The 14,889-nt window shown below is 34.4% G+C and overlaps 1 protein-coding gene across 5 annotated transcripts; it reads left to right on the forward strand.

Moving 5' to 3' along the window:
• The first annotated feature begins 1,826 nt into the window (after positions 1 to 1,826).
• On the forward strand, positions 1,827 to 14,641 carry LOC148601552 (sialin-like). 5 transcript variants are annotated; one of them, XR_015917161.1, is made up of 11 exons: positions 1,828 to 2,023; positions 4,534 to 4,757; positions 5,001 to 5,234; positions 5,560 to 5,647; positions 7,008 to 7,103; positions 7,811 to 7,941; positions 8,351 to 8,500; positions 8,941 to 9,073; positions 9,782 to 9,932; positions 10,707 to 11,814; positions 13,585 to 13,642. XR_015917161.1 is itself a non-coding variant. In XM_088555531.1 (11 exons), exons 1-11 carry the CDS (start codon positions 1,987 to 1,989, stop codon positions 13,732 to 13,734), a joined length of 1,485 nt encoding a protein of 494 aa, XP_088411657.1. In that variant the 5' UTR covers positions 1,828 to 1,986; the 3' UTR covers positions 13,735 to 14,641. The 5 variants fall into 5 exon arrangements, 4 of the variants coding, with proteins under 4 accessions (XP_088411660.1, XP_088411657.1, XP_088411658.1 ...); XM_088555531.1 differs by having other exon boundaries at positions 11,724 to 11,814; positions 13,585 to 14,641; XM_088555532.1 differs by having other exon boundaries at positions 1,834 to 2,047; positions 11,724 to 11,814; positions 13,585 to 14,641.
• Positions 14,642 to 14,889: the final 248 nt, after the last annotated feature.

Genomic DNA, 14,889 nt, shown 5'->3' on the forward strand with positions numbered 1-14,889 from the left:
CTGCTGCAGGCCTATTCTTTTGACACCCGAACCTGCACGGGATGTTTAGGCCATTTGCTGAGATTTTGACATATTTTAATTGTCCCATTGTTGATGCCTCGATATTTTTTTTGCCAATATGTACTACACTCAGACTATTGCTTGATAGAGATTAAACATCCCTTATTAAACAAGCTAATCTATTGTCCCATAGACGTTTTTAAGCTTGGAAAATTATGTTTATTGAACTAGTATATTATAATATCTATATACCTGCTTATTTTTTCAAGATAAGTGATATAATTGTTACATTATTTGTATTTATATGTAGGCACATAGTTACGTTATGTTTGTATATTTATTTTTTGTTATGTTTTTACTGTACAATGTATAGTCACTACTGTTGATGCATGCAAAATATTTTTGTTGTTACTTATTCGTGTAATATGGGAGACGACATTTATAAGTTGAAATATCTTTCATCCAATCCCTTTGCTGTTCATGCAATAAAATATGTTATTATATAGATAGCAGTGTTCTAACGAATGTTCCCAGTGAATTAAATTTCGATAATTCACACAGTGAAATATGGTAATTTCACTCTCGGACTTTCTCCCGCCAAAACGTCACAACTTTGAAATCAATCCGCCGTTCACAAAATTTGAAATTTATGTTGAAAATAGTAATACGGAAAACCTGACCGCAAACCATAGTGGTGCACCGTGTTGGGAAAGATATCACGTTCCTCGCACGTTAAAGAACCCTGCTGTGGTATTCGATAGGAGTAGGAACCTTTGCGCTCCGCCACAGGAGGCTAAATTGCCCGACCTTACCCATCCCCCCTTTTTCCAGTGGCAATCAAAATTTGTCGACCCTATTGTCCTTGTGTCCCATCCTTTTTTTTTTTTCATTTCATGTTCATTTTATCATCCATTTCATGTTCATCGTCTGAATATAGCTGAAATATTGCTGCTCGGACGTTAAACCCCAACAAACAAACAATATGTTGAAAATAGCAACGAATAATCGAGGAAATCTATATAATAAATAGGCTAATCAATTGGTTATCGTGAATAACCAAAATATGATCACTAATGCCAAGAACTCAGTAAGATTTAACTCGTGCGGGGAACTTGGCACACTCGTTAAATCTAGGTGTTCTAGGTGCAGGTCCGCGGGTGTGAAAAGAGGCATGCAACAGCGCTAAGCTTGTCGTAAAAGGCGACTAAATTCTCAGAAACCTAGCCGGGGGCTAGGCGTTCTGTCCACAGAGCAACTGGGATGTGTGCCCCAGGTGGTGGAATGGGGTACCCCTGGCGTGTTACATGCTGGGGTTGTTATGGTATAATACGAAAAACCTCATCGCAGACCATAGTGCTGCACCGTGTTGGGAAGGATGCCACGTTCCTCGCACGTTAAAGAACCCTGCTGTGGTATTCGATAGGAGTAGGAATCTTTGCGCTCCGCCACAGGAGGCTAAATTGTTCATTTTATCATCCATTTCATGTTCATCGCTGAATATAGCTGAAATATTGCTGCTCGGGCGTTAAACCCAAACAATCAATCAATCAATCAATCAATCTTCGGCACTCGTGATCATATTTTGGTTATTTACTCCTTCCAATTAATTATCCTTTTATTCTATATGATATTTTTTCGATTGTCATAGGCGTTGTCGTAACGTGTGTCCATATCTCATACGTCATATACAATGTATCTACCATAAAAATTACCTCGCTTCTTGGTGATGTTTTGTTTGTTTGTTTGTTTTTTTTTCTTATATATAAGTTATAAATGTGCCACTGAAAGCCGTTTGGTAAACTTGGTAAATTCGTTCCATGTTACAGTTCGTAAAATGAATAGATTACCACGTGGGTGAAATAAAGGTGGAAACATGGTGTGGTGTGTGTAATTGTGTGTGTAAAGTCACGGAATAATTTTCTATCGATTCTGTGACACGATTAATGACCTTTTGATTCGTAGACTCTTGAAATTAGAACAGCTGAAATGGAAAATGGAAAGCCCGTAGACGTCAAATCAGACGGTTTGTAAATTGTGTGAATCAACGGTGAATAATGTGTACATGCAAAAACTAGACATGTTATTAATTTAACTTCCTCGTATACGATTTCGTAGCTTTTTGTGTCGTTTTGCTATACTTCCATGACAGTCTTTTCAAATTTGGTCCGACCTCCATGATTATCTGGAGTTATGACTGATGTCATAAAGCAGATTCTGATGTCCAATCCTCAAGACCTTACGGAAATTGCATACCTGCCTTTAAACTTCCTCATTCGTTCATTTCTTGTGTGTATTTTCTTGTTAGAATGTTAAAATATATCAGTTACATAGGCTATGATTTGGACTGAACATTTTTAAATATTAGGGGCTTCAGCTTAGATCATTTCACTGAATTTTAGTCATGGATTGATTTTATTTATTTTCTGCGATAAGTCTTAGTATATATCCTGTACATTATGTGACTAAGTGCTGCTTTCTTGATATATTTTAGCTGTGAAACCTTAATTATCTCTTATGGTACTTGCTATACATGTACCCATTATACATGCGGTAGATAGTGATACGCCGAAGTAACGTACGAGGTAGATATATGTGACCCGAAACGTAGTCGAGTGTGATACACTTTTCTGAGTGTGTTACATGGTGTATCACCTTCTGTTGCAGGCAGTATGTGTTATATTATACTGAATACCCTTCTAGTACATCGCACTTTAATGCACATGCGCTTAATGACAGCTATAGCAGCTTTAAGAAACTCGAGTGTAATTGTTGCAATACATCAGACATAGTGAATGTCTAACTAGTATTTTAACATTTAAATAAAATAACAAAAATGAGCACGTTCACAATTCATTTTTTCTAATTAAAATCATCTTAAATTAAAACGAAAAGGATGCGCATACGGATAAAGGAAACTTTAAGGCATTTCCGGTCAAGAAGGAGAGGTTCGTGATGAGGGTGATATATCGTGGTGACATATCGTAACTAGCAGTCATTTTTAGGGGGAAGGAGAGCAAGGCACTAATAGGCCAAAGTAACACATAATAATTATCCAATACTAAATATGTGATTCTTGTATGAAGTACAGTATTCTGCGAAAACGACCATAAGAGTTACGGTTAAATTTCGATCAGAATCTGTTCAATTTTTCACACTCTTTTTATTGTAAAGATTAAAAAAAATGTCTGCTCCTTCAGTGCGTTTGTATGACTTTATAAAAAATGACGAATTTATATGAAAACGTTCCTTTTCACAATAAAACATTTCGTATACTTTTGTGCGTCATTTTTCCGAAGATATGTAATTCTTATTATGTTTACGCTTGTGCGACTTTCACAATATGGCATGTATATTTTTTTTTGTGACGGATCGAAAGTAATGAAAAACATACATAAACTTTCTTAAAATATATTAGTACGTGGGCTGAAATAAACCCCATTCACCCCCACTCATGAACCACAATATGATTTTCAGCTAACCTTACAACTCCCATTTATGATTTTTTTTTCTTGGATTCTTCGAACTTTTTCTTTCAAAAAAAAAGTAAATTGACATATATATATATATATATATATATATATATATATATATATATATATATATATATATATATATATATATATATATATATATATATATATATATAACAACATGTACCCCAATTTCTCAGCTTTATAATGGTACCAAAGTAATTGCGGTAACACTTAGGATTTGGTAGTAAAATGAAAAAAATGCATCCCTACCCTACCGAAAAATCGCTTAAATTGACATATTTTTCAATGTCAACCCCTAGAGAATCTAGACAAGTAAAGAATGGCTTATTTAGTATTTCCGTTTAGTATTATTACAATTACTCCTTTTGGGGTTCTTTTGATAACTAGGGGCGATTTTCGTAGTCCGAATTTATTTTTTTAAAAAATGGGGGAAAAGTCGGATTTTCGATTTTCCCGTAAAGTCGCATAAATTCGACTCTTCTATAGCTGTACTAAAACGTCTCAAATTTGATATTATTCCCGACAGATGGTTAAATTTTCTACGCAAATATTTTTTTCTAAAAATGTTAAAAATATTACCCCTAGAAAACTGGTCTGTCTATTTTGTCTCTTATTTGGGCATTCATAACTAAGATAATAATATACCCAAAATATCTGATCAATTTCGGCACTTCGATTTTCTTTTCGGGGTAATAATTACTATAAAATCGTAAAAACGGGAATTTTCAAAATTTCAAAATTTCTTCTATAACACTCGTTATTGTCATTTTTCCCTGAAAAAAAACTGTTGTTTAAACAAGCTTTACTGTCAATTATGCTGCTCGGACGTTAAACCCCAACAAACAAACAAACAAAACCTTCCTTATAATAACGCAACCACTACAAACAGACAAATGCGCAAACTTTGAAAGGTCAAAAGGTGTCAAAATAATAGTTCCTTATAGAATCATTTGATGTTGTTACAGGAGTGAGATTCTTGCCTTTAGATTTTTTACCCTTACATAAATTGTTCTTTACACTTTATAATACTGTTCATTAGAAAAGATTCCTGTGCTCTGTTCCCAGAGATGGATCCTGTCCTACTTGTTCCTGTGGGGCTTTTTCTTTGCCTACGCCCTTAGGACAAACTTTAGCGTGGCTATTGTATGTATGGTAAGGACACCACGAGAAAACATGAGTTATGACCAGGTTCTACAGAACAATACAACAAAGGAACATCAGTGTGGGGATCTGGAAGTACACAATAACAGTAAATTGCTAGAGGTATGTGTCAAACGAAGGTTATGATACAGGGGTTTGTTCTCTCTCTCTCTAACAGTGGCACGGAGCATATATCCCTGGAAAAGTTACTTCTTTTGTTCAGTATTAATCTTTGGATGTTACCAAATGAAATAGTCAAAAAACCTCCCAGACAACATCTGGTTTTACTGGAGTAATGCATGTTAAAACTATTTTCTATGTATGGACGTTGTTATTGAAAATAAATATAATTCATATATACTTTAGATGGGAGAGTTCGACTGGGACAAAGAAACGAAATCTTCCCTTCTCACTGCGTTTTTCTACGGATATGCTGTGACACAGATCCCTGGAGGCTGGCTAGCTGACAGGTTCGGTGGTCGCCGAGTGTATGGAACGGCTTTAGCTGTAGCATCAGTGGCCACGTTGCTAACTCCATTATGTGCCAGGACGAGTGTTGTATTGTTATACGTTCTACGAGTTGTGTGTGGCTTAGCTATGGTAGGTTTACAACATGAAAAGATCTAAGTCTCTTAGCATGACGTCACAACCACTTGTGTATACGTTCCTCAATTTGACGTTGTTAAAATCATGCTTTGACACTCTATATTAAATGAAGTTTGAAGTTGACAGGTTGGTTTCATGTTATTATACAAAGATACCAACGTATACTGTAACACTACAAGTGCGATAAATTTTGAACATTCTTCATTGTAAAAACGAGATGGCGAGATGATCAAATACATATTGGTGTTACAAGTACATGTACTGATGAAAGCTTTTGAAACAAAAATATTACAGTAAGTTGTGCTTGTTCTTTTTATAGGGTACTTGCTCCCCTGCAGCCCAGTCAATGTGGGGCAGATGGGGGCCGCGGTTGGAACGGACCAAGTTGACAGCAACGACATCTATAGGTAGGAGACAACAGTGAAACCTGTCTTAACCTAACCCTGAATAAACAAGAAGAAACTAACCGGAAGCTTTTAGAAGCCTATTCCTATTAGTTTAAATGTATCGTAACCTGTCCTAACCAAAAAATTCTATAGTGCAAAAGGGGTTTGATTTAGACAGATTTCACAGTATTCGATATTTACAATGTATGATGTAGCCGCCTATGAATTATTAACATTAAGAATTACTGTTAATAATAACTGTTAGATTATGAAAAAGTACATGACTTGTCATATGTTCGTTATATTTTGTGTCCGGTTAAATGTTAGATACTTTAGGGTGCACTAAACAGTTACATTAAGGCGCACTGTTTCGCACACCAAGTTACCCCGGTCAAATTTTGTAAAACTTAAAATTAAAAGTTGAATTTTGGTGGATACATTGTTTAAATGTAGTTAAGCATTTATACATAGACAGATGTAATATATGTAATGGCAAACAGGTGTAATTTAAAGGAAGAATGGTATCCCGAACGTTTCAGTCCTCTGCAGTATTAGGTTCTCTCCTCAGCATCAGATGGCTGATTTACAAAATGCCTTATTTCGCACGAACTTTTGGAAATAAAATTGTGAGAGAATGAATCGAAAAGGGTGTTATTATGCTTTCATCCTGTGGTAGTGTCTAAATGCCTGATATTTTATAAAACATAGTAATTGGCTGTTAGTTTTGGAAAGACACCCTTGATTTGTACTAAAACTCAGTAATATTTTTTTCAGTATGTTACCATAGCTACTGGATTTTATAACAATAATCACTAAATTACTTATAAATGACTTGAACCTCCACACACCAATGACTTCAAAAATATGCACTTTTTTATGACAAAACACTAGAAATGTCTGTGCAGAACTGCCTCAAAACAGCTTTATTTCAACAAAATGAGACCAAATTTTCAGAAATGACCTAACTGTATTGTACTACCTTAGGACCGTTTGCAGCTTCACTGTACTGAACATGCCCCTGTCATATGTTTGTTGTATTTTTTTCCAGGTTCAATGTCACACGTTATGTTTTTATATATTTTGTTTCAGGTTCAATAATAGGTAATACATATATATAAAGTTAAACTGTGCAGCGTCCGGTGTACTCTCTAAGTCTGGACCCGCTCCTCTCACATGTTCTTGTACAGGTTCAATTTTAGGAACTGTAGCAATTTTGCTGCTTCTGGTGCTCTCAATGTGTCTTGATCCGTCCATGTTGCATGTTTAGAAGCTTCCAGCGTGCTCTGGAGTCTATATCCTCCCGTGTCACTTTTTGGAGCTTCTGGTGTGCTCTTTGAGCCTAGATCCATCCCTGTCAAATGTTCGTTGTATTTTGTTTCAGGTTCAATGTTAGGGACTGTAGGAACGTTTGCAGCTTCCGGTGTACTCTGTGAGTCAGGATTCGACAATGGATGGGGTTCTATCTTCTACATTTTTGGTAAGAAAGTTCATTGTGGTATCTAGCCAATTAAGTTCGTTATATTCAAAGACATGGAAAAACAAGACAGGCGCTGCGCTATTTCGTTATCATCAAAGGTCAGGGAAAAACGCGTTTTTACTTTTATTTACAAACGTCGCTGTATCTTGGATCGTTCTGAAACTGCGGTTGACTTTAAAATTCAGGAGACTTGACTAAAATAGGCGGCAAATATACACCCATCAACCACATCAATGTGAATAAAGGACTTTTCGTGACTTTTCATAAATAGAAAACAATCTTTCTGGTGGAGGCTGTCTCAATACCTATAAACAGTTTTTATTTATGAATCTATGGACATCGTCCTATGAATATTTTCATAAAATTAATAAAAAAAACACTGTGAAATAAGGTTGGTACAGTTTTGTAGTTGTATGTCAACTTCCTTCCTGTACGTGTTGAAGGGTGGAAAGTTTTGTTATTTTCATTCAAAATGTGAGCAACAAATTAGCAAAGCATGGCCTCGATCCCCTCCTTTTCACAGTCTCAACCCCCACCCTGTTTAAATTTGCGACAACGCCATGAATAATGTTACTAAATTGTTCTGAATACGATCGATATTACCACATTACTGCATCTTGGTCACATTGACGTAGCTACCTATCCCACTCAGGTTTTTAGTGCCTTAAACATTGTACGAGTTATAAAATTGTTTTCTTTCATATAAGGTGGATGTACTGCCATATGGGTTGTACTATGGTTTTTTCAAACTAGAGACACACCAAGTGATCATCCAAGAATAAGCGACGTAGAGAGACGTTATATAGTCAGTAATGTTGAATATAATGCAGACAAAAGAGTAGGTGTAGAAAAGTTATAACCAATGAACATTCCGCTGCGTTTATTTTGGATGAATTCTTGAGAATGATGAAGTCATAAAGTAAATATCGGCCTAATGGTAAAACATAATAAAAAAACCTGAAGTAGATGAAAATGGAACACCTTATTTAGTTAATCTTCCAACCGATAAAATGATTTTATGCATTAAATGTAAATTTTAAAGATATATTCCGTTTGTGGACTTTTAGATCTTTTTTTTTGGTGCCTAACGTTTCTGAGAGACAAGACTGAATTATACACCAAAAACTTTTATTTCAAGTGGATCCGCTCAAAGACAAATTTTCTGGCATGTCCGTTTACATGATATCCTTTTTTTAAATATTCGATGTATAATATCATTTTATTTTAAAATTAAACTAATATTTCAGACATGGAAGGTTCCTTGGCTAGCAATGCTGAAATCGGGGCCATTATGGGGGCTTATTATAGGTCATTTCTGTGCCAACTGGGGAGGATATACTCTACTTACCATGACACCACAGTTCATGAAGAGTGTACTTAAATTCGATATCAAATCGGTGAGTACTAAATTTATATGTATTCAAATCGGTGAGTACTAAATTCATATGTATTCAAATCAGTGAGTACTAAATTCATATGTATCTACATGTAAATTTGTTAAATGTTCATTTTCATGGAGCATGCATGTATGTGCAATCTATGTTCAACTTGTAAAGTCGTGTAACTTCAGATTTATACTAAAGTCTCTCCTTTAAACAACTCAATTATCGTTTTTTTTAACTTTTTTTCGGAAATTTTCGAAGCACTAATTGGATAAGAGATAAGAACATTAAAACAATATTCTTTTTTGTTCGAAGTGCAGAAACCATTACAAAAATATGTAATACATGTATTAATATGCAGAAGAAACCTTCAAAACTTTTTAAGGAACACATCAACTGTTAACAAAATTGTAAGTATAAATGAATGCACTTTCTGTCATAATTTTTCATTTCAGAATGGTGTTTTATCTGCCTTGCCGTATTTATGTGGTGCCGTGATGACGTACATCGCTGCACATATCGCTGATCTCCTACGCAGTAAAAGAATTCTTAGTACTTCGCAAACCAGACATATATTTCAGGGAACAGGTAGGAAGGGCAGTGTATCGGGCGTATAGAATAAGAATATCAAAGACATTCGGGTTTTCAGCATATCTCAAACTATTACATCACAAATTGGTTGTTGGTCCAGACCGGGGTGGGGGTATGGGGTGAAACCTCCTTTTTGTTGATTTGTTGTCAAATATGAGCACAAAACGAAAAAAATGCATGTAACATTGACCCATCCCTTTTATGAATTTCTGGATCCGCCCTGCAATACATCAATTTAAAGCCAGGAGCTGATTATCAAATGTTTTATGACATGCTGATATTTAATATCAGTGGTGTGATATGTTTTTTTTCGGATTCACTGGTTGGTTTGTATATTGGCATTACGGATGGTTGAAGTTCAGTCGAAATAGCACTATCCTTAAACCCGTATTATCATTAAAATATATGGTAAAATCGTATTTGCATGTACATGTACATGTACATAGATATTTTGTTTAACTTCTATGGGCGGATACAGGAATTAAAGATCGAACGGGAGGTCACACCGACTGACCAAAGAGTGGCCGCACGAGCCTGGATTTCTTTTTGACCTTTCAGTTCAAATGCCCCATACAAAAAAGATTTATTTGTACATGTATAACTTATAACTTTCGGTGTGTCTCTATAATTTCGAAAGCCAGGCAGTTCAGTTCCTTTAGAAAATTTTGATGATTAATTGAACTGCGTAATTGCTTTATATTTCAGCTTTCATTGGTGCTTCTATATTCCTAGTGGCGACTGGTTTTGTAACATGTGAGAACAGGGGTCTTGGGGTTGTGTTCCTTTGTATATCATTACTTTTTACCGGCTTTGAAAGGGCTGGGTACTGTGTTAATCACATTGATATAGCACCAAAGTAAGTATTAAACCAAGTAATGAAAGAATTAACAACATCACCTAATGGTGTTGTGGTATCGTGTAACACTCTATTCTACTTTCTCATATTTCTGTTAGAATGACCTTTTCAGAGTCTTCAGGATTTCCCCTTTAAATTCATAACATGAAATCTGATTGGCTGATCAGAAGGGTCATCTGAACAGAAAGTAGAAAGGAGTGTTGTTAGATCCCACGTACTGTGACTGAATGACACACTTGATAGGTCTAATTTTAACTGGATTGCACGTATCAAGTAAAAGCATTTTGACATGATGTGAGCAACATTGGTATCAGTCATCATATTAAGTTTCTTACAAGGAAGTGATCATGGTGTTCAATAAATTTTACTGTCTACTGTAGACGTAACCGGTTCGTGTCAGTTTTGTCCAACTAAGAGATTTAATGTATGGTCTTTTAAACCAATATTAAAACATATGCTTTATTTGAACTATTTTTAAAGGAACAACGTTCGACTATTGTAAGCTGTAAAATTTCCATGATCGATACAGCGATACCTTACCTTAAAATTATCCAGGAAGTTTTTCTTAATGAAGAAGAGATAAATAAATAACACGTGAAATGTCAAATAAGAAATCTTATCATGTACACGTTGTCACGTCCATCTGTCTGTCTCTCCGTTCACACTAATTTCTTGAAGACCAAGTGCTTTCATATTTTGCGGGTCCTCAGCACGTGTTCATGTACTTCCGGTTTACTGTTTTTCTCAGAATTTTTTATGTTTGCTACATTGTAGGTTGGAGTAGGGTATCGTACTATGCTAAGCGCATCAACGCACTTAACCTCTCGTTTTATTTATTGCACTTACGAGAGATCATGCCTATTACGTTGGGTATATAAATACATGCTTTTGAGGTATTTTTGATCGAATAACTGAAAGTTCAGAGTATATGAAAAGGATTTGTTTCTAATTTGATAACAAAAAACTGTTTTCATGATAGCTGCGATACATGTAGCTATATTTTACTCTAATATAAATTTGGAGATTGAGTTCTTTGACAAATGAAAATCAATGCTGCGTTCACGTGTGTTCACATTTACTTATCGATAACGTATGCAGAAGCGAATTCAATATAATGCGCATTATTTAAATTCTCATTTATTGCGCATTATTTGACTGTGTGAACGCACCATGAATTTTTAAAACCCACTTGTATGGTGTACCAAATGGTTCAAATGTATTTTTACCGATTAATCGATAATTGACCTTTGTCACCACGTAAGAAATAAAAGAAACTCTATAGGTAGAAGGCTGGCATAGTGTCATATTACAAAATGAAGTAACATTCAATTTGTCTAAAGGAAGAACTGCAAGAACTTGCTGTTCGTGTAAGTTAAAGTGTAAATTCAGTTAAAGCAACCAATCAATATCATTCCATTTCCGACTTATAACTGTCATTTTAAATTATATTAAGCTAAATAATGAGTATGTAATATTATTACTTTTGAAACGATGAGGACGTTGTGAATGATATTTGACCGAACCACAATAAATGTGATTAATCGGTTAAAAAACTGTAAATATCGCATATAATTGGTATTTTTTTTATTGATTAATCGGTTTAGTTTATCGTATAACCGGAAATTTTGTTGATTAAGTGAATTTTTGTTGATCAATCGGTTTATATACATCGCCTAACCACTAATAAATACTTTTTAACCATTCCGTACACTATACACTTGTAACAGGTATGATCTTTCTATAAAATAAAATCTTTCTGACTAACAATTACATTTTACTGTTTTCATTAAGATATGGTGGTATTCTTTACGGGATCACTAATACTATAGCATCCATTCCTGGTATGGTGGCACCTGTGTTGGCAGGGATACTTACACCTAATGTACGTCACTTGAAATTCTTAGTCATAGTTTCACTTCTTCTATCATGGTTGTGTATTGATATGCCATGTATGTACATGTATCACATTTTGATATGAAAAAAAATTGTGATGTCAAAACATCAATAGAATAAAATACACCACAAAGCACTTAGGGCTTGAAAGAGGATAGATAAAAAAAGTATATTATAGTTGTTTCAGTCAATTTCATTCTTTGACCCATATGTTCATTGTCTGGACCATATGCTATACTGACATGTATGTGGTCGGCATTCGACATACATGTATTTTTGACAAAATTTGTAAATTGACCAAAAATTTCATGTTTTGTTTTTTGGAACTTATACATGTTGATTAGTTTTCATATAAAAGAAACAAAATTGCACAAAACGCTTTTCCTTTGTACATGCATAAGGTCCTCATCTATAGATGCAAGTACAGGTGTGACCCTTATCAGGACTTCGTATAATCATGTACTGTATGTCGAAAATTATTTCTTGAATTCCTGACATTGCCTATTCGGTTTCATATTTTAAATTTAAAATCTCGGAAAACGTTTGATATTTTAAGAAAATCGTGGGAATTTATCATTTTACATTAAATCCCAGGTCTTCTGAACTTACAGTAATTATTGAAAATTAAGGGTGTTCGCTGCTCTGTTGAAAAATAACAAGGATTTCAAATGGTTGTGAAATCTTTTTAAGATCTTTCATACAAGAACAATTAAGTAGAAAACAATTATTGGTCAGTGTGCTCGTTTTTGAGCTGTATATAACCATTTTAAATTTAGGCGGGAAAATGATTTCTCTAGATTTTTCCATAGGTATTGTATTGGTAGGTTTTTATCTATAAATAACCCGAAATAATAACAAGGATTCCATAAAAACTTATCAAAAACATTTTAATGTTTTTTTAATGAAATTATGAAAAGAAAAGTGGGGGTCACTGGGCAAAAAATATTAATGAAATATATAAAACCAGATCAGTGTGAAAATCTGACAAAAATGACTGAACATGAGCAGCGAACATCTTTAAGATAATAGATGTATATGTGGTCCGTACTGTGCGCTTACGGTCAAAATACCAAGTCTATATGGTCAGGAACATTATATGCATCAAACAAGTACGTACAGTGTACATGTATTTACCGAAACATGTTAATATGTGAAATCCGGGGGCTTGTGATTACTTATTCCTTCGATATAGGTTCACGTGTCCATTGTAGTTCTTGTTTTATTCTTGCATTTGATAAATTCGTGAAATATGATTTTACCTGAATGTTTTTTTTTTAGTTGCCTCCATTTTAGAAGCACATTTTTTTAATGAATATTTACATGTTCATCCCGGTGGGGTTTCTGTTTCTTTGACATATACACCATACATATTGTTATAATAGCTAAAAACACAAAAACTGCATTTCCTTAAATAAATCTTGCTTTTATGTGGACCAAATAAAAGAAGATGTTTGTTCGTATTATCCTACCCACCTTATTTATATCAACTAAAAATGTATCCTTAAGCTTGTTTTGTCATTGTTCAATAAGCATTGTTAAAGGTAGAATGTTTCTCCAATGGACTCAATATAAAAAAAGGTTAGAATAACGAAATTATTATCTAGTGCATACTTGCCTTTTTTTCAAAAATAAAATAGGTGATATTCTTATTATTTATTAATCTATCACTTTTATTATTATTATTGTCTTATGATAATAATTTGGTGAGTTGATCTTCGAACAGAATTACTGATCACCCCAAAATAACGATTCATTTTAGGACACTCCGGAAGAATGGCGGAATGTGTTTTACTTGAGCGCCGGGGTGAATGTATTAGGTGCTATCCTGTTTACCTGTCTAGCCCGAGGGGAGGTCCAGCCATGGGCACTGGACAAAAAGGACCAGAAAGAAATGGAACTGTTTATTTAATGACTTTTTATAGTTTCATATTTTTAGAAGATTCTTGTAATTTTATTGTCATGATTCCTAGATCCTCCTACCAGAGGATATAGAATTTCAGTCAGTACGTCCGTCAGTTTTTCAGAAGTCTGTCAGTTTCATAGGTTTTGCAATGAAGCTTATGGCGTTCAAAAAGTATTTTACACACACACACACACACACATTTCGAGACTTGTTACTGGGTGATGTCGAGCAGACATCAATGTCGCTTCGACACAGTCGTTTATTAATAGGTTTTTGTTTCACCGTATTTCTGCACTCTTTAATATAAATTCAATATTTTATATAAATGTTAAATACCAGGACTGATGTCGCAAATTGTAAAACGAGTGCACCTTTTTGTATTGTGGAAGCTTATGTTACTTTAGAATTGTTTTTTATAAGTATTTTATTACAAAACGGTCATTGAGGAGTCCAATCTCACATAACTATATTTAAAACTTTATTCAAATTATAAATCTAATCTATCTTTCCCCTTAAGTCCATTGGTAGATGCCTCGAAGAATGGGCTTAAATCACTCTTACAATGTCAGGGCTCATTTGTTCTATTGTGTCCTTGGGACACAAGTGGACACAGGAGCCCTGACATTGTGAAGGTGGAACTTCATGGGAGTGACATAATTTATTATAAGAGAGTGTGAATCTGTCATAAAAAATCCCAATGATCGTACAGATGTACTAGTATTTTATATGTAGTAATGGATCAGGTTTGTAATTAAAAAAAAACTTTCAACTTCCGAACACTGATAAGTTAAACGATTTTTTCTTGCTAGCTGATTGTAAAGAAGGTCAGATCTTGCCAGTGCTATTTACTCTGTTAAACCTTTGTTGTTCATACGTATATTTTTAATGTATTAAAAAGTTGTTGCGATTTAAATGTGTTACTCATACTTTGTCCAAAAAGGGGTTGACTAGTACATGTATGTGAGAAAGCATTGATCATAGCCAATATTGTATTTACTTCGTCTGGATGTTATTAAGGTAAAAATGTTTCCTCGATAGCATTATTATTTAAAAAATATAGAAATTCTGTTTTTGAAATAATATATTCAGTTTGCATTATTAGGCAATTTGTTTTATACTTGTTGCATACATTTTTAGGGCTCCCCAAACCAACTTAGTAAC

The sequence above is a fragment of the Perna viridis genome, chromosome 12 (genome assembly GCF_037379345.1).
Source record: "Perna viridis isolate PV_CMFRI_1.1 ecotype Kerala chromosome 12, ASM3737934v1, whole genome shotgun sequence".
Taxonomy (NCBI): domain Eukaryota; kingdom Metazoa; phylum Mollusca; class Bivalvia; order Mytilida; family Mytilidae; genus Perna; species Perna viridis.

Bases quoted from the DNA above. Each gene is read 5' to 3' on its own strand.
- LOC148601552 (XM_088555531.1), top strand. From the start codon at position 1,987: ATGGAAAATGGAAAGCCCGTAGACGTCAAATCAGACG. The intron at 8,501-8,940 runs GTGAGTACTAAA...TTTTCATTTCAG, and splicing joins TTAAATTCGATATCAAATCG to AATGGTGTTTTATCTGCCTT. The intron at 9,933-11,723 runs GTAAGTATTAAA...GTTTTCATTAAG, and splicing joins CACATTGATATAGCACCAAA to ATATGGTGGTATTCTTTACG.